This window comes from Sinohyriopsis cumingii, chromosome 16 (genome assembly GCF_028554795.1).
Source record: "Sinohyriopsis cumingii isolate HCF-2022 chromosome 16, ASM2855479v2, whole genome shotgun sequence".
Taxonomy (NCBI): Eukaryota; Metazoa; Mollusca; class Bivalvia; order Unionida; family Unionidae; genus Sinohyriopsis; species Sinohyriopsis cumingii.
Window position 1 is genome coordinate 76,382,514 of NC_142976.1, and position 25,344 is coordinate 76,407,857.

The following is a 25,344-nucleotide window of genomic DNA, read 5'->3' on the forward strand; positions in this document are numbered from 1 at the left end:
ACAGAAATGAATACAACTGATGTATACTATTCAAATGACACTGAAATAATGAAAACCCGTTGAGTGTGCAGAGACACATGATAGTCCAAAGATAAAAAGAATGATATTCTCAAAAACGGAAGTGACTAAGACATCAGACTGGGATCAGGTTTCATTTGCTCTAGACCTCCAATTTCTAACTGGTGGAGGCAATTTTCACCTGGGGCTGGTGACCAGCACCAAGAAAATTAATAAAGTAGTAAATGTATGTCTTAATGCCATTAAAACATGTGACCTAGCCTTTAAGGTCAAAAGACTGAGTATGTCACTGAATTGCATTAGCTTAAATAAAGATTCTTTCCAAGCAAGTATGAAGAAAATTAAAACATGAGGTTTAGGAAATATAAGCAATTGGAACAAATTTTAACAAGTTCTATGATTGTGGCCTTGATCCCAAGGTTAAAAGGGACAGCAAGCCTATAGCGGAATGAACTACCTAAGCCTCATGATTCATCCCAAGAACGAAGAAAAGGGGTTTAGGATATACAAGCAAATTAAAAACTTAAAACCTTAAACTGCTAACACTGATGAGAAAAACGTGATAGCTGTGTTTCAGATAACACTAATGTGAGCTCAAGAAAAATAAATTTAAAAATTCAACTCAACATATCCTTTAGACAGTACCCCAGTGAACTGGAAAAGCAGCTGTATGAGGTGGATGGCTTTTCCGGGGGGGGGGGAGCTATATTTGTGAGAAGTATATGCATGTGTATAAAGTTAACAAGCAACATAAAACTTTAAAGCATTTAATATCATTTAAAAGTAACATTACAGTATTTACCATATATATTGGGACACAATAAAATAAAAATAAAAATTCCTGTTTCAGAACTTATAGTGAAACTTTTTGTCACTTAGGTCATATGTCCCAAGACTTTAGAAACAAAATAAATTTGTGTTTAATTTGCACGCTGATCCTCCTGCATGTTGCAATAAAACAGATAAACATTTATTTGATAATAAAATGAAAGAAACTAACCTTGTATTATCAGTAATTGCTTTTTTTTTTGCACTATGAGCATTAAAGAATAAAATATATCCACAAACTCTGTATATGTAGCATAGGCATCCATACAGTAGCATGTGTGGGTTATGTCCAATAACACACGACACATTGTTCACTGACATGAACATTGAGAAACAAATCATGTCTGATTGTTTTCAAAGATTTGAATATGTTATCCGACTGAAAACTGGATCCAACAAAATTGCAAATGTGAGGGAAATAATCAACCGATTTCTTGAAGACAACTGCCATTTGCGCATGACATGGTGTTAGGTGCAAAATAACCAAGACTGAATTATATCCAGGTCAACTATATGACAGTATCTTGCAAAGAAAATTCATTATTTAAAAACACATTCACCTGAGTGCAAGTGACAACCTTTTTTGCTAGCATGGGTTACAGAAAGTATTATTAAAGCAAGTTACTACTATGTATACTTTTTACCTGAAAACATCAATGCCCATTTGTATTAATTATAACTACAGATGCCAAGCAAATAAAAGACTGGGTGGTGAATAAATACAACTGGCAGTGATCAATAAACTCACTGTTTGATGACATCAAAGACAACTGGTATTTTTATTAGAATGAAAGCCGACTTAAGAAGCCTGTTTGGATTCTTTTAAGTTTGCTGACTTTTTTTTTTTAATATACAAAGTTGCTCGAGATATGGAAGCTAACTTTGGTTCCTTTTCACCATTGTTCATGGGAATTTTGAAAATAAATTGAAACAATGGAACAATTTTTGAACAGATACAATATGATGCTTTATGCACGGACATCGACAACCATGCATCACCCAGAACATTTGGAGAAAATAAAATCATTTGATGAATTCGTTGACAGCCAGGAGAAGATTTTGCCTACACTGTGACCACTAACATGGATGAAATTCTAGTGTACTTTGATCTCATTCCTTTATGGACTGACGACAAGATGGGGGTTAAAAGTGTGAGAATAAGCCCAACTGGTGCAGATTAAAAATTTTTTTTAAAATCTGACTTTAGTCTTTGCAGTTCCCGTTTCAGAAGATGTGTTTAATCTAATACAAATTTTTCACGCCATGAGAAAACTAAAAAGATGGATTCTCAAAACCTACTTGGTTACTTTTAGGAACAAGCAAGAAGGTTCAAAACATTTTCATCCAAAATAAATATGAAAATCTCATATATTTTATTTTGTAGCTGTACTGATAAAGGAAAATTTTTCTGCCATTGCATGCATCCCCAGATTAATTAATGAAGGCAGAATGGTAAAAAAATCTTCCGATTGTTTAAAAAAAAAGGTACAAAAAAGGTTTGGATATTCTTGCATATTAAGTTGGATCGAACTGCAAGTGCAATATCACAGACAGCATCAGTTGGTTGGGCTGTATGTTGTTTGGAGTTGACCCAACTTATATGTAAGAATATTCAGTAACTGGGATAGATGGATGAAGAGTCTAAGTACATCAGTCATAGAATAAAATAATAAAACTGAGAAAAGCTTTTGCTTTGTTGTATAGAGCTACATGATATTCAAATCATCAAATGGTTACTCAGGAAGACATGACAGGAAAATAAGCTGATATTTGACGAAGTCCAAAAAATAGAAACTTAAAAACTGCCCTCTGCTGAAATTTTTCAAATTATTAATTCTATGCTCTCATCCAAAAACACCCACATCTGTAAAGTAGCTACACTGACAGGACAAATAGTAATATAGGGTTTGTGTGACATTATGCACACATGTATACAATTATGTATTAAGACAAACACACTCCCATATGTGCACCAACTGTTATAACTCTACAACCTTAACCAAAGGAACAGAAAGAAGCAAAAAGCAACAAGTTTAGTAAAATTTAACCAATGATTTACTTCTATAGAAAACAAAGTGAAAATTTAAAAGGAACTTGCAGTATTGTGAATGAAATCCAAAACAGTCATAAAAGTTCTATCAGAAGTCCAAAAGTATAGTGTTCTGAATGAATTCCAATGGTGTTCTTCATGAATTTCAATCTTAACTGTGCTGATGTGCCAATAGCCTTGAATGTGCTAATATACTAACAGCCCTGTTGTATCTCAATAATATAATCCAGAATGTCCTTGAATGGATTCCCAGTAATTCCAAAATAGTGATTTAGTTCCAAAGTCAATGAACATTTTATAATTCCAATGAATAATTTAAATAAATAAATCCTCTAAAAAATTTAACTGAACACTACTAAAAGACTGATTCCACTATAGAGATGTTAAAATACAAATGAATTCTGATGTAAACAACTGTACAAAGATGACCACTTAACCTATGTTGCAATTACCTTTTTCTAAAGAAAAAAAACCCTGTCATCTTAATGGCAATTTCCATCAAATTCATAAACAAGATCAGGTTTATTTACTTAAATTTTAGCAGCCAACCAGTCAGAAATCAGGTAGACCATAGAATTTCCAAGGGAAAAACCAATGTCCAATGTCCAAAGCTCAAATCCAAGTAAACATGCTGACATGTATTATCTTAAGTTTAGTCTACACTCATGACCAAAAGTTATGTATGCAATATACTATTTACAAAATGACCCTTACAATAAAGTCATGGACAAAAAAATTAAACACACACACTATATAAATATATATATGCACAGACTTCATCAGTGAAAGATTGTGTGTGTGTGTGTGTATGTGTATATATATATATATATATATATATATATATATATATATATATATATATATATATATATATATATGTATTTGCATATAACAAAACCTATTTTATCTTAATGGCCCTGACACTATAACTTTTTATCACCCAAATCAAAAAGGTACTGACCATACCATTTGTCACCTCTGAACTGGCAACAAAAATACTAGATTTAAAATAATTTTTCAGTATGACCCAGCTATGTATATCACAATGGCTTTCAGCAATGAAAATCCTGCTTGCCTAATTTACGGCAGGTTAGATTTTGTAGATTTCCAAAAGTCCTGTATACTGTTTGTTAACTTTATCCTTTTCTTTCACAGAACTTTTATTACGATTATGAAACAGCAGCTATTTTATTTTATATACACTCTTTCCAAATGTTCACGGTATTACTGGCCTTATCATTTATAGTGGTGCAATGACAACAATAATTTTACAAAAATGAACCATCATAAAACAATAAAAATCCTATTATAATTCCATGATCATTCAACATGAACTCTAATGCTTTTCTTTTTTTAAACATGCTTAGACATCTAATTTGTTATTAAAAAAAGGAATGAACAATAGAACAAATTATATATAAAAGGTGTATTAAGTCATATTAAGTCATGTACAAACCTGTTAAATCTTTTACTCCTTTAATTATTCTCTTTGTATAATTTAAGTAACATAGCAGCAACAAACAAAAAGATAGTAGCATTCGCTCATAAATTTCTAGCTCTACTATGAACCCATTTACTCTCCCAGTACAATGCATGGAGAAAAAGAGATAATGATCTGGTATACCAGATACCCCTTTGGGAAGCAAATGTCACCAACAATAACACTTAATATGATGTAACAGTGTGACATCCTCATAGAAAAGTGCAGCCAATGGTTGACCAAGACCCTTGTGTAGTGCATTATTAAGTCAACAGAGTGCAATTAGTGTACATAAATTGAATTGTTATTTTCAAGTTAGGATCAAAATATTTCAATGATGGTTCATTTTATATAATCTGTTACGCTGGTGTGCACTTGGATTATTTAAAATTGTAACCATGGCAACAGATAATTATCTTTTGAAAAATATATTTCTTCTCACTATTTCAGCTGTAGCACTGTCAAATAAGTATCGATTAAAGTCAAGCATTGGATACAAAAAACCATCTCAATAAACATAAACCAAAACATGTTTTCAAAACTATCCTTAAAACATCAAAAAGTTATCAGACCCAAGTCAAAATTTACTGCTTCAAAATTCATAGAGGAAACAGTCTTAAACTTGTGCTCAGATCTGTGTTGTCTCCAGGCTTGAATGGATGTCAACCTGGATATTTGTATTTTCCATGTCTCAAGCTTGTACTAAGTAATACAAAGAAATGGGAGTCCTGATTTGTTTATCTTACATGTATGATGATGTCTTCTGGTTTAAGTCCTGATTCTTCTGGTTTCTCTATGTCATCTACTATCTCCTTCTTGATGCTGTCATTTTCACTCTGAAATAAAAAAGAATGCACACAGTGTAACAAAGGAAATTTCAATTAACCGTATCGCATATTAGACAATTAATGACCTGGTTAAGTAGAATGTGAAGATTCTTTTATCCGAGGAAATTCTTGACCAATCTTTATCGCTCCCCTAACAAGGGCAATAAATGATGTCAAATATTTTTTAATTGCCATGCAGTTTTTTTAAAGAGTGTCTCATCCATCTACCATGCACTAGCTTAAGATTCTCTCAGTGCAGCATCCATTTCAGAAGCAGAATACTCCCCATATTCCAAATTTTGACATACTTTCCCTTAAATAATCTCTAAAATACTTATCTGCATCTGCCATTCATTTTTGTGAGTTAAATCATTTATTTCAACCTAATTCTGAAATATAAAAACAGCTTCATGTTGCCATTATTGTCTTCTGCTTCTCAATACATACTTGGAGCACAATGAAAAGAGATAACATGAATGGAATTTCATGAGGGGTTCCAAATGGGTCAACAAGACAGGGAAACATGATCACCTGTGTGATGTTTTGTTCCCTGACACAGTTACTTTTATGAGGTATAATAATTGGGTTTGATTCAACTCCATACTTGCTTACTGAAGTCACCACAGAAAACTTAACTCTGTTTTCAGACTACAGCTCTGCATGGCAAACCCCAAGGGTTTTTACTGCAGACATTGTATTCCAAAGCCCCATTCTCTTGGAGAAAGTTATCACTGTGCAACACAGCTACAAAGTTGCATGTAATTTAATGCAGTGGTTTAAAGAGACGTGGAGTACTTAATCATACTATGATTGGGCAAGTACTCCTGCACCTCCTGAACAGGCACCCTGTTCCATTCGGGTGCCCATTCAAAAAGGTGCAGAAAGCAGCACACTCACATGCAATGTTTATAGGAGACTTTTCCACACCTTGTTTTTTTTCAATTATTATCAATTCCATTGTACAATCTTTCATTGATGAAGTATGTGCAATATTTTTTACTGAACTGGTTTCGTTCTAGCACAGGAGTGATTTTTTGCGACTTTACTGCCCAGGAAAACTGTGTGAAATAAATTACCAATAGCACTAGCAACTGAAAGCAGAAAGGTCATTTTCAAACAAAAATTTAGTAAAATAAACTTCTGATCCCATTACATCAGGGTTCTCTCAGGTATTTATAAATTCAAGTTCTAGCTGTGCTGTTGACGCTAAAGCAGCAAGCTGATGATTATTAGCTTTTTCATGCTGTTTTAAGTCATGGGTGACTCGATGCCCACAGCAAAATCACACTTACACAATTTACAAAATGCAAGGTTTTCTCCTTTACTAGATCGCTACAGTAATCTAAACATGATGGCATAATTGTCCTTCCAGTTCTGTTTGCTTTTCTTTGCTGAAGAAAATTCTGAATCTTTCTGACTTTTTTTTTTATATGAATAGAAGCTGAATATTAAGAAGATGAGATACAGTGATAGCAGCAAATGTTTTGCACAATCCAATATGGTGTTAAAGACTGGCATGGTAGCCTCGATTTTGAATGAACTAATCATATTTTTACTCTATAAGTCTACATCTCTTTATACAGGTGATACATTTACTCTCAGAATGGGTGTCCATTCAAAACAGAAAACTGCAAGGAAATTTTAATTTGATTTTTTAAAAATTAAAAACCCTGGATTTTTTTATCAAGAAAAACGTACATCCATATTCTGGTCTAAAATGTGAATCAAATACAGTAAAAACAGGCCATAACTCTATTCTCAATACAGCTGACAAGAAAAAACCCATAAAAGATGCAACATTTCTATGAGATAAAGTACCAAATTGCATCAGGGCTGTTCCAGTAAAACATATATCCCCCCCGGGGACGGCACTTCAAAAAAACTTCAGGAGGAGGATGTGTTTCGAACTATTTTGATTCTGACAGTGGAAGGCTGGTTAGGAAAATCACTTCTGTTGTGGGTTGTGCTAACAAATGAGAAATCACTGGTGGGTTTGTCAGAAAGAAAGAAAAAAAAACGAATATATATTTAAAATCGCATCTACCTCCCTCCTAGCAGTCTAACGTGAAAAAAACATTGGGTCAAAAAATGATGCCAGTACACACGAGTGCACGTACTTTGTACGAATTCGCGTACTTTTAAAGCAGTGATACGCGTTCGGCAAATTACGTCAATGCCGCGGATATAAAAAAAATGTGCTTTACGCAGTATGCAATTTTTTATTTAACTTTTAACTTTAAAAGTGCATTTCGCGACGTAATTCACGTTGCTGCAGCTGTCTCACATCGCTTGATGCGACATCCAGATATCTGGATACTTCGGTTCGACATGAATGGCTTGTTAAATGAAATTTGATTCGTTCATTGGCCCTGGAACAAGCATTTTATGGAGTTTTAGCCTTACTTTCATCGTGGAAGTTTTACACATGCATGTTTCCAATAAGGGCCACACAGGAAACCAAAATGGTTGAATCACAACACGGTTTGTCTTCAGACGACGTTTTTCAGTCGGCAAATACTGGCTGGTGATAGCTATGATGACAATGAATTTCATGTATATCGGTCTGTTGGACATTGGAAAAATGTCACTGGAAATACCAGTGTGTGATTTTGAGCCCAAAAGTGATGTTGAGCGCAAGTCCGATGTACGTGTTGGATTGACAATATGCCGGTTACATTTATTAAATATACCCATGTCTAAACAAGCAGACTATGGGAATGTTGGACTTAAAACCCTAATACAGCATTATTATGGAAGAAAAAAATCTGGCATAAGAGGCAGCAAAACACTGATTCAAGGAAGTGAATCTTTGGCAGGGCTCATGTTAGTGAAAACTGGCAGAGGTCTCGGAAACGCTTATAATCATGCGTATTTGGATGCCAATTTTTTTTATTTAAGTGGGCGGTAAAATTCAAATACTTGCCAGTCCTGCTTCAGTCACCTGCATAGTGGAAAAATGTGTTGATCAGTTAGCTGTGATGATATTTACAATGACAATGACAGAATTTAGTGGTTGAAAGCCTCCCCCCCCCCCCGGTCGTCACCATTATAAGAGTACATCAAAAGAACATGCTGCAATAGCTAAGCGGCGAGATCAAAGGCTTTGACTGGCAGCTGGCTGGGAAAACCTACTGATATTTACAGTGCTTCAATTGAGAGGCAGAAATACCCAGAGATGTACATGTGGTCATTTAAAACAGTACATCAAATAAACAACTTCTTGTGTTCATTTCCGAGTGTAACGGAATAAGCAGTGCACGTGACCTCGGAATCATGACGTGTTGAGACATAGACTTGAATGAGTATTTTGGGGTTCAACAGCAAACTGACGAAGATTGTGAGATTCAGGAGGGGGCTAAAAGTTGCTAGAACTGATAGTTTGAAAGGGACATTAGCCAAGTGTATGAAAGTGTGTGATGCCTAGCTTAGTGCTTTGAATAAGACCTTCCTTGGATCGGAATAATTCAGACTGATGGACAAGCAAGAGCTATGTCAGTTTTATAAAGAATGAAGAAATTAAACTCTATGGCAACCAATAGTTACTATAATTGGCATAGTTTTCTGAGAGGGGACTGCAGCTTTTCCTGATGGGACTAACATTTTTAACAAAATGGGAGCCATGGACTCTTCGTTTTAAAATCCTAAGGAGACCTCTGGTTCAAAACGTTTTTTCTCTGGGACCGAGATATCCATGAGAGAATACCCATGGGGTCTTACATGTGAGATGTTGAAAATTGCACAACCATAAAGAACAGTAACTTGTTCAAGCTAGTTATGCATATGCGTTTCAGACAGCAGGCAATAAAAAGAGTTCACAGCACAGAATAATATTTGTACACCAAGGAGGAGGATCATATTAAATTCAGAAACAATTAACAGATTAATGCTCATAAGGAACATCAGAGAATCCCCATACAACATAATAGTGTGTGTAGATCTCAAGTTGGCAGAATCACTGAGCAACAAAAGAATAAAAAGACAAACTTTTGTATCATATGCAGATGTATGACCAAATGATGTACATGCTCTCTGTGTAAAAATTAAATGACATTAAACATAAGAGACTGACTGATCTGTGTAAACTCAAAGCAAGATGGATAAAATCTGACCTGTTTATGTTCGATTCTTCCATATATATAGATCATGGTGGTAATTTCTGAAGAACTTTTGGCACTTAGTTCCAAGCCATCATTTGGTATTTGTATTGAAAAATGGATAACTAAAAAAGTATATTATCTAGTACAATACATTTTTAAGCAGTATCATTAACTGATGATGAAATTGATGAAAAAATACTTGATGTCATTCTGATATATGGATTCTTAACTACACTACTAATCTGTTCATCCTGATTCTTTATTTTTTACCATCTCCTTTAGTCTTACTGGTACCAGTGCTTTTAACAAAATTGTAACTTCTATTTTTTGCAATCTAAATATTTATAATGAAATGTTATTGTCAAAAGGTAAAATGTGCTTAGTATTGTAAAATCTAAAACTATTAATTAGCAAGGGACTAAAGTAAAAAGTGGACAGAAATTATTGCCATATTACAGTGCTGTTAGAAACAAGAGAATAGTTGTACAAGATGTATTTTGCACAAAGTTGTAGAACTAGCGCTCATATTGTCACCACATATTCTACTTAAATAATTATATCATTATTTCTGTATATTCCTATCAGTATTTTCCCAGTGGTAGTAATTTTCTGATCTGATGTTCATTTCTTGTGCAATTTTTACACATCAAGAATTCTCACCGTATCATTAAAAAACAATGTAATCTGCACCAAATTGAGTTGTTTGAGAAGAAATTAATTCTTTTAACCCCAAAATCACTGAAGCTATGAGTTCTTGCATTAAAGTCTCACATTAAATAACATTTGAAGTAGCCACGATAGTAGTTTAGGATGCAACTGTACCAATTTCACCTTTGTTATATCCAAATCTTGAATGTGATGGAGGAACATAGCTCCAAAATAAACACATCAATATTAGAACCTGTTCATTGACTATGAATCAAGTATCCAAGTCCAACTGAATTGCTAGAAATTTTTTAAATTCTTTTGACAACATCATAATTAACTGTCAAATATGGAGTAAGCCTATTGACTTTACGCTATCCCAACCAAGACCCCACCACAACCACGTGACCATGCCCAATGACATCACAGTAATAATCGCTATACAACTAGAGGTGACATCTCTTCGAGAATTTTGATTTTATTAGAGCTGTAACAGAGTGGAACAGTAAGAAAGAGTAACATATTTAAGTGTTAGGGAGATATTTAACAATGGCTATTCCCACCACCACCACTTCTTCACTGGAGATCACACACACACAAAACTTAGAATACATCCTGAAATCCTGGCAGCATCCCTGCAGAGGAGATAACTTGACTATTCAATTTTATTGGTCTCTGGTTATCCCATGGTATTTCTGTTACTTGAAGAACATTATCTTATAGTGTGCCCATTCAGCATGGTCGAAAAAGGCTTACAACCATTGAGTTGTTCAAGGACTGCCATTACTACAGATGTGAAAGAACGAGAACCATACTTTAAATCAGTGAAGATAAAATAGTGTATGTGTGTTTGACTGTCCCTGATTGGTTGATAATGAAAGTAAGATTTGAATAAAAACAATCTTTTGAGAGCTTGTCCTACTTGTAACTGAAAAAAGTAAGGGACATTGTTCTATTAACATAATTTCCATCCCTTTACAGACCCGAGTTTGGACAACTCATTACTGAAATCAGCAGCTGACTCTCTGGTGCAGTATTGAAAGCACACATTTCAAATTTGTACAGATCCAGAAAATGGTGCGGCTGTTATGGTTTTCTTTTCTTCACAAAAGACGTCGCCATAGATGTGTCTATACTGATATAAATTTGATCATGAGCACTCAAAATTTTAAGTTACTAAATTTTAATATCGTTGTGTTTGCACAAATTTACAGTGGGAACTGAATTAGTGCAGAGTCCTGAACTCGAGTTTTGTACAGAAATATGGAATCCAAGCAGAATATATCCAGAAATGTAGAGGTTTTTAATCTTGGATTTAGTCTCCCCATTGTGTTTCACACTGATATGCATATTCACAGAACATTTGTATAGTAGTAGGAAAAGTAAGTGAGAAATTTAGATACATATCATAAACAAGACAAACAGTATGTGGGGGGAGAAGATCATTAGAACAGGCTGGAATGGAGAAGTATAACAAAAACAATAATGAGTAGAAGTGTGCCTCTTTTTTATGTGTGCAACATTATTTTCTTAGCTTCAGTAAGAAATTTCATCAAAAGAAAGACAATAAAGGGTGTACAGTTAACTAAACCAATATGAATTTAGCTACTTAAAAGCTGTATCAAATTGATTTGAATCTTCTGGTCTGTTTCTGTCCATTCTGGTGATATGTCCACTGAATCAGTATGGTTGGAAAAAATATTTGGCAAATTTAAAAAATTAAAAATCTTTTGGCAGATTATGATTATACCCTACTTCTGCCTGAGAGATGTGAATAATTTTATTTCTTGGTTTGTTGATTGTGGTTGTTGCTCAGTTCAAATGCATCATTGAAAAACATTGATGCATTCTCATACTTTGTTACAAATTTTTATTACAGATGCATATCATCAGATATTGGTGAATATAGTTTGAATAAGTTATAACAGTTCTAGTTGCAACAATGAATATTGTTAAGAGAAAATTTAAATTAGCTAAAATGTAAACTTTTCGGCAGTGTGTGATGCAGGATTGCTCAAGACTTTTCCATCTTGTATGCTTACCATGAAATACGCATTTGTACCAACTGATGATGACTTTTAGGTAACTGTCAGAAAGGCATAATTGACGATATTCTATGGTCTCCAAAAATTACTCGAGTCAAAAGTTATAAACTCTCACAGCTGTGGCAAAAATGATTGACTAGTGCCTTTGCTGCAATGACATTGATTTTATAAGTGCTCTGGGGAAAATGATTCCTTGACTTTCATCCATTTTTTAAAATCTGATATAAAAATGTTTGACTTGCTATATTTTGTTATAACTTTATATTAGTCTTGCAACAGGACGTAAAAATAAGACATTGGTAACTGAAAAAGATGTTCGTACAGGAAATGATACAGTGTAAAAGTAGCCAAATGAGGCAACGTCACTTCCACAGGCATCATTGTTTTTTTCTCTGACAAATCATAAAAGTTCACCAAAACATTTATTGGAAAAAATAATAACAATGAATCATAGAATCTGACCACACATTTAAAGCAATACAAGATTTAACTATTATTCTAATCAAAAGCAGCATGCCTGAGAACAAAGAAAAATAGCACTTTAGGAAATACAGAGTTTAGTAAGGATACAAATTCATGATTTCTGTATTAGAATAGAAATATCTATTATAAAATCTGTATTCATGGATGTTAAATTAGTAGGTATTAAGGGATTGATCAATGACGTCTACAAATAATAAGCTACCATGAAAATCTGTGATTTCACAGTATCAGAGACATACTTGGCTGACAGACAAACAAACGGACAAAAGACTGATTAGAATGAATGAATATAAATAAAAATATGCAGTAGATTATACAGTGTATATGAATTCAGTAGATAACCTCCAGCCAGCTGTCATTTAAATTGCTTCTGTCCCCAACCCAATATTAAAATCGCTTACACCGCCCACTAACCCATAGCCAGAAATTATGTTAAAAAATATACTTCTGTAGGGGCAGTGTTTCTCGATTAAAACACATCTGACGGTGGATCATAATTTTTTAAAATTGCTTCTGTTGTGGGTTGGTTGAATTTGAAAGTGCCTTCCCTCTGGGGGGGGTATATGTTTTACTGGAACAGCCCTCAGAAATATATTGTATAGTTCCTGAACTATGATGGTTACATGGATCAGCCACAGTGGATATGTAAGACCACTGGCAAAATGGCAATAACTCCATCAACATGGGACGTGAAAAGATGAACACTTAAAAGGCACATCTACATGTAACAAGCAATTCACGTACCAAATGGCATTCAGTTATGTGTAACGGATGCCAGGTCATGCCAGTTAGAAGTATTAACTAACATACAGATGGATGGAAAAGGTAATTCTAATTCCTATAACCTGGCTTGTGCAGTATTGTAAAATATACAACTCTCTGTAAACTATCCCCAAAACTTCCAAATAAATTTAAACATGTAGTCCCACAAGATACAAGAGAAATTTAAAAAAAAAAAAATAAAATCTTTTATTTTCTAAAAACATAAACCACATTAAAAAAAACTTCCTAATGGATTTCACATTAAAAAGGTGTCTCACAAAGTGGAAGTCCATACACTAGAAAAGAATGTATTCTACTGTCAGAGAACTTTGGCAAGGTATGCACTCTGGTCGAGGTTCACCCAACAAGAAGATATGTATCAGTTATGCATGTGTCCTATACAGCATAATAAGACCTCAATCTCTGCAATTTGTTTGCATGAGATGTACCCCACTCCAATGATGGGTTTGATGTTCCATTTGTTGCTTAAAGAGTTGTAATTCCACATATTCTGCCAAGTATATAAACTCATTTGAAAGTAAGTATATGGAATCTTCCATTCAGAAATGGGTGACTCCTAGTCAGCTTTTGCTGCATTATTTGCAATTTCATCAACACAAATTTAACAAGGCCGCCAATGTACTCTTTCCAGATTTTATAAGCAAATTATATTCCTGTAAGCTTTAGGATATTGGTGGTATTGGGCTCTCAATTTTAAGGTTCAGCAATACTCTAAATGTGGAATGGAAACCCCTCAAAAATGATGAAATTTGTTCCTTGAGGGGTTTCAGTGTAGTTTAAAAATTTAAGTATGACTCATTTCTTCAGGAAAAATGGAGACTGCTGATAAATGGCTTTAGATGGTGCCATCGAGTGTTGCAACAGCAGTTGCAACCACATATCCATATTTCAAACCATCTGTATGCAGAGACATATGGCAATTATTTGGAGGCTCTGATTCCATTTCATTTATTCTGCAAACGAGAGGAGTTTAGAAGCTTTTGTGATGGCAAAGATCAAAAATTGTTGTGGGAGTTTTTAAGGTGTTAATTTGTGAGGGAGAATTTTATGTACAGGCAGGCTGATTTTTGCAGCTTCCTGATGACAATGAATTTGCAGACCTGACAACCCTAACAAGACAGTCCCAATAAGGTAGTTAATTTTTTTAAACATAAGTTTGACCATTTTTTCGTAAGGTGTAACAAAATATCATTCACTGCTATTGTATATTTGCACAAATATGTACTTAAAATAAATGGTATTTGAAACTGATGCAGGGACAGTAAACATTACATTCAGGTGAAAAAGTCTGTAATGTACACATAGACCTTGTTTACTTCTGGTACAGTTGCACAAACTTCAGTTCCAAACCATATGGAGCTCAATGACCTGTTGCTATCTCTCAACTTGATATTATTCTTAGATTTTCTATTCAATTTCACATGACAACAATAATCATATCTCACACAATGAGGCATACACTGACATGTGATATCCAATAAATGTAATTGTTGCCCTTCCCGCTTTTATTCAGAAGAATCTGAATATTCCTTCTGATTATTAACACTTTTTAAGAGGCTTATTTCCCTTTCATCTTCAAGATATACTGCTTGCTTTAATTAACAGTCTGATCATGCAAATGTTTTGCATGAAAAAAATATGTGCAGTTTAAAGTATCTGAGATACTCTGGTGAAAACAGTTGAGTTCCCTGACCAATTCTATTAAATCTAATACGAAACCTGGAAGAAAAAAACGAAAGGACGAGACTATTATCCAGATTTTAGTGCAACAATCATATTTCCATAGTTTTTGCTTTTATTCTGAAACTTCATATTTTATGGGTCATTTTCGATAGACTTATGGCAAAATCATAAAGGTTGGCAGGTCTGAATTTGTGGAGGTTTTTGAAGATGTAAATGCTCCCACACAAAGCCTAACTCTCAGATTGTGTAATGGCTCATGTATCTGCAGGTAACATCTGCAAGCTGATCTGTAGACAACTGAGCCACGGTAAAGTTTAGATCCAACTAAAGGAAATTTTTATCACATAAATACCGTTTCTCTGGTTACCAGAATACATAAATAGTAGCATTTATTTTATTAGAGCACATGTTCCATTTAGTTTGTAAAAAACCCCATCAATTTTAAAAAATGAAAAGCATCAAGGATGTAAAAAAATGCACAAAATTTTGCCATTTCATTCATTGATTTACAACTTCTAGTTGGCACCAAGGTGTCCCTAATGCTGTCAAATTATTGGTGTTTCAATGAATATGGAATCTTGTAGTGCAAACAAGCAAACAGACTGATTGCTGTCCATTTATGGTTTCTACAATAGCCTATTTCAGTAAAAACTGTCATCAGTAATCAATATCTGCAATGTCTAATTTTAATATTACTAAAAACAATTGAACAAAGAAATAGGAGGAACTCATGGATACATGTATCCAAAGAGATGTAAATCCAAAATTTACGGAATTATTGAGACTTTAAAAGAATGAACTACACTACATCTGTTGCTGGAAAACATATAGATTGGCCAAAGCAAATATAGCAACCATGTTGCTACAAAAAACTCTTGTTTGATCAGATACTTACATTTTTTTTAAAAAACAGAGTCATGTGAGCACCTTGAGAGATTCCATTTGGGGAAGGATGAAAGTGAGCTCAGTTGAGATGAAGAAGGCCTGTGGCAGCACTGAAGACTGAAGAGTCAGAGGAGTTGCAGAACCTCTCCCAGTAATCCATTTTCTTGGAGATCAATTTTGCAAGTTTGACAATCAGAGTATGCACTTCAATTGGGGTGGGGGAGACAACCTAAATTAAATGTGTGTGTGTGTGTGTGTGTAAACAATTTGGATTTTTAATGCAGCCTTAACAACTTTCCAGTCATATTGCTAGAATGTCTATAGTGTGGCAATTTATAGTGATGTTTAGCATTAGCGCATCATGCCGCAGACATACAGCATCATGTCCCACCCAGTCACATTATCCTGACACCAAGCTGACCAGTCCTAACACTAACCTCTTAATACTGAGTGCCTTGGCAGCTGTTAGTAGCATTTTTACAAGTCTTTGGTATGACTTGGCCGGGGTTCAAGCCTGCAACCTCCTGCATCTGAGGCAGACTCTCTAATCTCTAGGTCACCAGAGCAGTCCAAACATAAATTGAGCCAAGTCAGAAAATCAACTGTGATGAATCAAGGACTGTCAAGGAGAAACATCTGACTTTTCCTCCCATTCACATGAAAACTCAATTGAGATAAGAGGGAGATATACTGAATTAGAATCAAACCTGCCAGTGGTTGTGGGTTTGATACCCATCAAGGTGGCTCAGGTTAGCTGCCAAGGTTTCTTTTTTGGAAAAGCACTTATTTCTTTTTTCTTCAGGATTCTGTGCACTACTTTTCGTGGCATCAAACAAAAATAAACCTTAAAATATAAGGAATATTTATCTCAATATTTTGTTCATATGCAGGGAATCAATCTAAATTAATACAGTTGACAATGATGGCACTGTCACAACCACCTGTAATGTAATATCTTATGCCCCTACTATCTCTTGCAAATGATGATATAATCGGTAAACAACAGCATGTCATATTCAGTTTACTGACACTTAGGACCAATCACCTTGGTATAAGACTGGCACTTCTTTGACCGATATATCTGACCAGTCTGCTGATATGACTGGGTTACAGAGGGGTCAGTTTGGAGAAGTTTCAGTGGATATTTCACTTACTTTGCTGATCAGCTGTTCAGCAATGACTTGTGTCTGGGCTACACATTTGTACAGCTTTCTCCTGAAAATATTCTGTATAATCTGTTTGGATTCCAAGACCGGCTTGGCATCTGAGTTAGAGTTTAGAATTTGGAACAGGACATTGTCAGTAATCTTACAGTATGCCACAACATCCTCTATAGCCTCTGACATCTTCATCTGTTTTCTGGGAAAGAAGTTTACAAAGTGAACAACAGATTTCAACTATGATCCAGTGCTATAAAAATTACTTATTACTATAGTCATTTTCTCATTAACCAATTAAACCTAATATTTCTCTCCCTAGCAGCTCGGAACTCAATCAAGCATGAAAATATACTAACTTGAATGACCGAGTTTCTGCAATAAATCCTTTTTCTGTAAGGTTTTAGAGTATGGAAATGAATTGTTTGTTAAAGTATATGCCATGTTACCACTGTGTCATGTTATACATAGTGGAAAATATTTTGTTAGAGCAACATAACGTTACTCATGTCTTTAAAATAGCTGATATTTGTAAGAACCCTGCTTATAGATGCATTATTCAGTCCATGCACTACTGAATCATATTTAATCGTTTTCATTTGTACTAAAACTGAACAATTCTTAGAGCATATACAAACTACAGCTGTTTCCACAGTAAATTCACAAGTTTTCATTACATATCCCCACCCCAAAAATAACCTAGAAATCGTACTTCCATACCTTTAACATATAATACAGAATTTGGTGTCAAAAAATAAGTGCTACATCTCTAAAAATTGTCAGTGATTCTTAAAGTAGTCAATAAATTTAAAGATGATGATTTGCAGTCAACAATAGAAAGATAGCATTAATATATATTTCAATGTGTAAAGGAAATTTTCAAGTTTAATGGCATCTGCAATGATGATGTCATGATTAAATGCCATCACATTTCCCAGCAGTTCAAAAAGAGAGCAGTCAAAAGCAATCACTTTACTGAGAAATCATAACTGTATACATCTAAAATCCTCGGAATGAAAGAAAAAAACTATTCTTCACCCTGTAACATTTGCATGTTAAGTTCCAAAATCAGATAAAGTTTCCAACTGTGTTTGACCTTGCATGAAAAGTATGTTGTGACTCGTAAAAGATTGCACCAATAGAATTTCTTACAAAGTGATTGGAATTTTATATACTGGCTTGCTGTCAGAATGTTACATCTTGGATTCTAATGTTTTGTTGCAATGGAAAAACAACTGACACTGTCCATATCAAACTGTTTATTTTATGACATCTATATGCTACCTATTTATGACAGCATGACATCATAAAAGCACGTGCTTCTTTGCTGACTGGCCGCAGAAAGGCAAGTATGCCAATTTTATCATCATAGCCGCATCTGTAAATAAATACCCTGTGCACCTAATTATACATTTATCCATCAAAGCTTTTGGTAATCAGAATCTCAGCTTTATGGATCACTAGTCTCAAGTTTTCATAATAGGGTGCTTCTTTTTTTCTTTATACTAGGTTTCAAGCTGTTAATTTTTCTCAGCTTCATAATAGGGTACTTCTTTCTTTCTTTATACTAGGTTTCAAGTTGTTAATTTTCTCAGCTTTCATGACAGGTACTTCTTTCTTTCCTTATACTAGGTTTCAAGTTGCTGATTCTCAGTTTTCATAATATGTACTACTTTTTCTTTATACGAGGTTTCAAGTCGTTAATTCACAACTTCGTAATAGGGTACTACTTTATTTTGTTAAACTAGACTTCAAGTCTTTGGAGACTTGTGGATCTAGACACTTACTTTCAAAATCGTCCAAAAGATCTGCCCATGCATGCATTGGACTCCAACATTAGCAGTAGCAGGCATACTTTTTAAATACACTGGGAACAATGGAAAACAAATTGTTAATCCCTCATTTTAAACCTTTCATGTTCTTCAGGTGTTAGTCTTACTTACCCATCTTTTCCTTCAAATGTGATGTAGTCATTAGCTTTGATCATTGCCTCTGTAATCCTGTTCAAAGGAAATAAAAGGCTGGAAAAATGAGCTACCTGGTAGATAACTGCAAAATGTAATGAAATGAATGCACAACACCAAGACCTGCAAGGTGAAATAGACTATCTCTTAATGTGCAAGTCTTCAGCTAAAATAGCAACAAATACAAATTTATTATAAATGTTTTTAAAAATACTTGACCTAGAAGTTATGAGCATGAATATGGGTGTAAAATCTGATTTCAATCCATTCAGATATTTTGAAGCTGTTATGCAGAAATGTAGAATAATCCTTGTTTAGAAGTCGTGAACAATATGGTCCAAATACAAAGACCGCAACATAAAAAACTAAGAACATTTATTTTGTAAAACAACCATCAACATCGACACTGGACTTTTTTTCCCCATTTGTAAAATAATGATGCAGTGATTTCATTGCAAGTAACAGTTAGGCGTCTCATCTTTCAGGAAATCACTGAGTGCTAATTCAGGAAGTTAAGTTCACTACAAACTCTGGAACTCGCTTTTCCATAATGAATCATATCTGTGAAGTAAAGCTTTTATTCACCAAGTACTCTTCACACTTTGCTGCCTTGCTATCTTTGATCACATCTGTGAATAAGTGGGCCAATTTACCATATATACTGGGACACTGTGTTTGTTGTTTCACCATAAATTAATTTTGAAAGTAAAATTTGTGTGCACTGTATGTTCTGAGACACTGTCATTTTTAAGTTGTAAAGTTGTGGGACACCTTTCAAATCATTCGAAAATTATACGTCAGAAAATGCACTCAAACTTAAATTTTATTTAAAAAAATATTAGCTGTGTACTTGAGATAAAACTCTTAATACACTACAGCAGGGGTGAGCAAACTACGGCCCACAGGCTGCATGCAGCCCACCAAGGGTTTTCATGTGGCCTAGGAACAAGTCATCATTTGTACTGACTCTGTTTATTTACTCTGTTTATCAAATAAATGTGCTTCTTTTGAAGTTTAAGTTTTCAAATATTAACAACTGAAAATTAATTATGATGTTATTTAGAAAAACCTAAAATTATTTTAATTAATTACTATGCGGCACGCAACAAGGTGTAAATTTGTGTATGCGGCACTTGCACTGGAAAGTTTGCCCACCTCTGCACTACAGCATCACCTCATCAACCCAAACCTTCTTCACACATCAGATCCATCCTTTTGGTGCATGAATATTTTGAGCTCTCTTGAGTTGTGTAAAAATTATCATTGAAGGCAACACATCTGCTACAGAAACTGCCAGGACTAAAGTAAAATATTTTTAATCAGCACCAATTCTACAAATTCTCACAGTATTATTCCCCTTCTGATCGACAGTCCATCCAGGAGTGAGATCAAAGTACTCTGGAGTTTTAGCCTTATTAATGATCACATTGTCAGTGAAATCATCTTATTCTCTACTATCCTTTACAAACTCATAGAATAATTTTATCTTCTCCTCCAAATCTTCTGGGTGACAATGAGTCCACTGAGTCATTCATGTCCATGAACAAGGTACTAGATTAGGTACCTTTAAAAACTGTTCCATTGTTTCAATTTATTTTTAAAATTCCTGTTAATATCAGTAAAAGTTCCCTAGATCAGCCTACTTTGTATTTATAATATTAAAAAAATCAGCACCCTTAAAAAAGTCCAAAGTCACCTTCCAGGGCTGGCATGCTTTTTTTGCATAATATAAAGCTTGTATTTGTTATCCTGTCAGTAAATTCAAACAATGAATTTATTGCTTTCTGCCATTTGTGTTTATCATAGTTGATATAAGCAAGCACTGACATCTGTAGGGTAAATAGTCTAAACAGCAATATCTTGCTTTACAAATACATTGTCTAACCCATGCTAGCAAAAAGGATTGTCATTTGCACTCACAGTGAATGATTTTTCAAATGATTTTCATTTTGAGATACTGTCATATAATTAAACTGGATATAATACAATCTTGGTTATTTTGCACCTTACACAATGTCAAGTGTGAATGGCAGATGCCTTCAAGCAATCAATTTATATTTCTCTTTGTCTCCCTCTCTCTCTCACGCTATTGTTTGTGAATTCAGTTGTCAGTCTGATAACATATTGATCCTTTCTGTACAACCAAACACGATTAGTTCCTCTACAATTCACGTCAATGAACAATGTGTTGTGTTATCTGACATAAGCGATACACACTACAGTATGGATGTACACAGAGTTTGTGGATATACTTTCTTTAATAAATTGCTCATGATGAAAACAAGGAATAAATGATCAACATACAAGGTTAGTTTATTTCAATTTATTATTAAATGAGTGTTTTGTTTATTTTACTGCAACATGCAGTGGGTGGGGGCATAAATTCAACACAAACTTATTTTGTTTAAAAAGTCTTGGGACATGTGACCTTGGTGAAAAAAGTTTCAGCATAAGTTCTGCGACAGGAGAAAAATTAATTATTTTATTGTGTCCCAATATATATGGTAAGTATGGTACTTTAATTATATTACTTACATAATAATATTCATAAGTCTTTAATCAGTTAAAATGAGCTGAGCTGACACGTGACTGTGACCACTAGCTCTTATGCAGGAAGGGTTTGCATGCCTTTTAATTTTTCTTTTATTCCACCCACTATATTTTATTTAAATACAAAATACACAATTAATGTGATAATACAATCCAGGTCTGATTTTAACGGAGTATAAAAATACAACTAATACTTCTGCAAGTCAGAGTTAAAAACTCAGTCAGCACTTAATTAGGTTCTCACAGAAATTGTCAAGGACATAACTGTGATGGTAGAATGATATTTTTCACATCTGTATACAAGAAGGCATATTGCATTTATGATGACTGCACTGAAAGCCAATTAAAAGATAGAAATAAAACATGAATTTAACTTGTCAAAACTTGTTTAATTGTATTTATTTATTAAAATGTTGCCACCAGTAGGTATTAGTGACACTTTCATTTATCAAAATTTGGTCAAATATTGTTGTGTACTGATAATGTTGACTAGAAAAGGAAATGTAATAAAATATGACTTTTTATTAAAAAAATGAGAATTTCATGAAGTGGATTTAAATTTCCAGGTACAAAGCAATATATCAAGGTTTCATTTACCAATTTTGATTGCAATTTTCTGTATGTTCAACAAATAGGGGAAACTTTTGGGGTATTTTCTAGCTTAAAAATGGAATCCATGCCTGATCCCAAGTCATAAGCAGGTTTGCAAATTATACAGGCATGAGTTGTCGGAGGAGTGGAGTATAATTACTATCTCTGTATATGGACTTTATAAGTACTAGCACACTGTATTTGAGAGTTAAAGTCACTTGTCCAGAGGGATAAATCAAACTTAATTGTTTAATTACACAAATGCTGCATTGTATTCAACATAACTGCAAAATGTGTAGAAATACCGATTTGTTAGGAGTGAAATAGATGGTGCAGAGATCACCTATAAGACATGATATACTGGCTTTATGCTGATGGCAATTTCTGTCGTCCTATTTCTTTAAAAATACAACAATTATATTTCTATCATTTTTGCTTTTATTCCTCAAGTCTGTATTTTACGGGTCATTTCCATAAGACTTACAGTCAAATCGTAAGGGTTGGCAGGTTTGCCAGATTATAATTGGATCCCTGGCATGACCACATTACATCTGGAGCCACATTTTAATGAAGAAATGCATGTATAAATATATGTTTGCAAAGACAAAGGGTGGGGTTGGGGATGGAGGAAAAGATAAATTTTATGAAATCCTAAAATGTTATGGGTGGGGTACTACAAAATAAGATAAAGAAGATTTTAATAGATTCAAAATTAAAATTGCCAAAATAAGCGTGGAAAAAATGTTTAATACACCAATATTTTTTCCAACAACCAAATTTATGACTAATTTTCTATGCAAATGAGATTGTGACAGGCAAATAGACTGGAATATTTGTTTCAAGCTTGTTTTTGTTATCCACATGACAATCTTATATAAAGAACCAAAAATTTTTTCAACCTAAGATTCTGAACTTCTTAAACTTACATGATATCGATGATGTTAGTTGTCTTATGCTGGTATGCCCTTCTGTGAAGTGTGTTCCTGGTATGGAACATATCATACAAGTTTCCTACTTCCTGAAAACGTAAAATTATTTTGTAAATTATGTTTCACAGAACATTCTTACCAGATGACATTAAGAGTGTTAAGATTCCCAAAAAGTATTAGTCTTTCTCCCTTAAATATATTTCCTGATCACATTAGAATTAGGAAATAAACTCTGCTACCTCTAGAATTCTCGTTTCCTGAGCACCTTTCCACCTTGCAACTATACACTAAGGGAAGAAACTCTTACCAATTATCTCCTCCTAACGCATGATGTTTACTAGTTTAAGCTGAGCAGTACATCAACAGATGTCCGTGTGTGTGCATGTGTGATTTAGTTTTTAACATAGCTTTAACAATTTTTCAGCCATATCGCTACGATGTCTGCTTTGTGACAGTTTATAGTGATGTGTAGCACTGGGGCATCATGCCGCAGACATGTAGCATGATGTCCCACACAGTCACATTATCCTGACACCAGGCCAACCAGTCCTAACACTAACCTCTTAATGCTTAGTGCTAAGCGAGGCAGCTGTTAGTACCATTATTGTAAATATTTGGTATGACTTGGCTATGGTTCGAACCCACGACCTCCCACATCCGAGGTGGACGCTCTAACCACTAGGCCACCAGAGCAGTGCAACACATGTCTGCATTTGTGGAAATGTGTTGAAGGCTTTAATCAATAATGTGACTGGATAATTATTCTTGGGCAAACATGCAGTTTTTCTTAGGGGAAAAGGGATTCCTTTTAAAGATTAACACTTACCTGTTACTACTGCCTCGCTACCTCTTCAGCAATATAAGTTCCCACAAGCTAAGTTTAAAAGTTCATGCAATATACTCTTCCTCACTAAAATGGACCCAGAATTACACTTGCACCATTATTTTGGGATGGGACGAGTGACGGAATCTTGTAAAAGTGACAGGTCATACATCACTAAAACAAGTTTTAGCCACTCCCCAAACTTTTTACCAGGGGCCCCGAGTGGCCGAGTGGTCTAAAGCGCTCACCGTTCCGGATCACTGCCATCTCACCTCTGTCTGCGTGGGTTTGAGTCCAAGGCTCAGCTAGCATGGGCATGTGGGAAAACCTGCCAGGAGCTTCTTGTGGGTCGGTGGTTCTTCCCTGGGTTTTCCAGGGTTCTTCCTCCACCAGTTATACTGGCCGCCATGTATAGCCTATCTTGTGCTGAAAAATGGCGTTAAACCCTAGAACAACAACAACAACAACAACAACTTTTTACCATCAGTAATACATTACCTGTCACTATTGCCTTGATGAATTTGCCAGTTCATTGAGAGGTTTATGGCCTCTGAAAAAACTGGAATTAAATAGCAAAGAAAATAGGCCTTCATTCTGGTGTGCCAAAAACTGAAGGTTAAAAGAGAAGGCAGTTATGCCTGCCAAAACAATACACTCATAACATGCTCCAAAAACTAATTATTTAAAAAAGAATTAAAATTGAAGTAGCAACAGTCCTGACCTTATGGGCTTTAATTCTCATAAATAAAGGGTCCCTCTCAGTGAGGGGCTGATAAATTCTCTTGAAGTGAGGACAATCCACATGGAAATGGAAGACGCCAAAAAATCAGCAGAGCCCCACATAGGAAAAGGTGCTTCCTACCGTCCTTAACTAATAACAGGACCTTAGAGAACCTAAGCATGTTCAATAAGGTTTCCTTAATTACAGAAACCAAACATTCTCTCTATTCAAACAGGACAAAAGGAGTCTGCCAGTGTGATTAAAGAGGGACAGCTGGGATTATCATTTTTCCTACTTCACCAATTGCAAAAGATTCTCTACTTGGCATTTTAGACCTTGGAGGTGGACCAACTCCTGCTTTGAACAAAGCAATGTGCAATCTTGCTCAAAAACTTGTCCTGGAACTGATCATCTGAGATGAGCCAAATTAACGGTGGGAAATTTGCAAGCTGACGTAAAGAGACCCTCTGTGCTGTGATGGCAGGTCACTCCTCTAATGAAAATTCCCAAGATGGTCTACCAACAGGTCAAGATCGCTAAACCAGAGATCAGTGGGGTCACCATTGGGATGAGATGAGTAATGGAAGTAATACATGTCTGGAACACTTGCTGACTCATTCTGAACAGTGGAAAGGCAAAAGTGAATCAACGATTCCTCCTCATACTAAAGTGTCTACTGCCCAGGTCGTCTGATCTGGGATGGGGAAGATGCAACAGCGGAGCTTGTTGTTCAGTGTTGTTATGAACAAGTCAACAGTCTGAACAGGAACTAATGACAGCTTGGT

General features: G+C 34.8%; 1 protein-coding gene across 1 annotated transcript in view; it reads right to left on the reverse strand.

The window, feature by feature from the left end:
* The window catches only part of LOC149780835 (uncharacterized), a 209,644-nt gene that overhangs the window by 150,965 nt on the left and 33,335 nt on the right, over positions 1-25,344 (reverse strand). Inside the window, exons 11-14 of the mRNA XM_089936236.1 lie at positions 23,013-23,104; positions 18,925-18,981; positions 16,979-17,183; positions 5,123-5,212 (exon numbers count right to left, since the gene is read on the reverse strand). Of these exons, the coding sequence (XP_089792362.1) occupies positions 5,123-5,212; positions 16,979-17,183; positions 18,925-18,981; positions 23,013-23,104 (444 nt within the window). The remainder of the gene's footprint in view (positions 1-5,122; positions 5,213-16,978; positions 17,184-18,924; positions 18,982-23,012; positions 23,105-25,344) is intronic.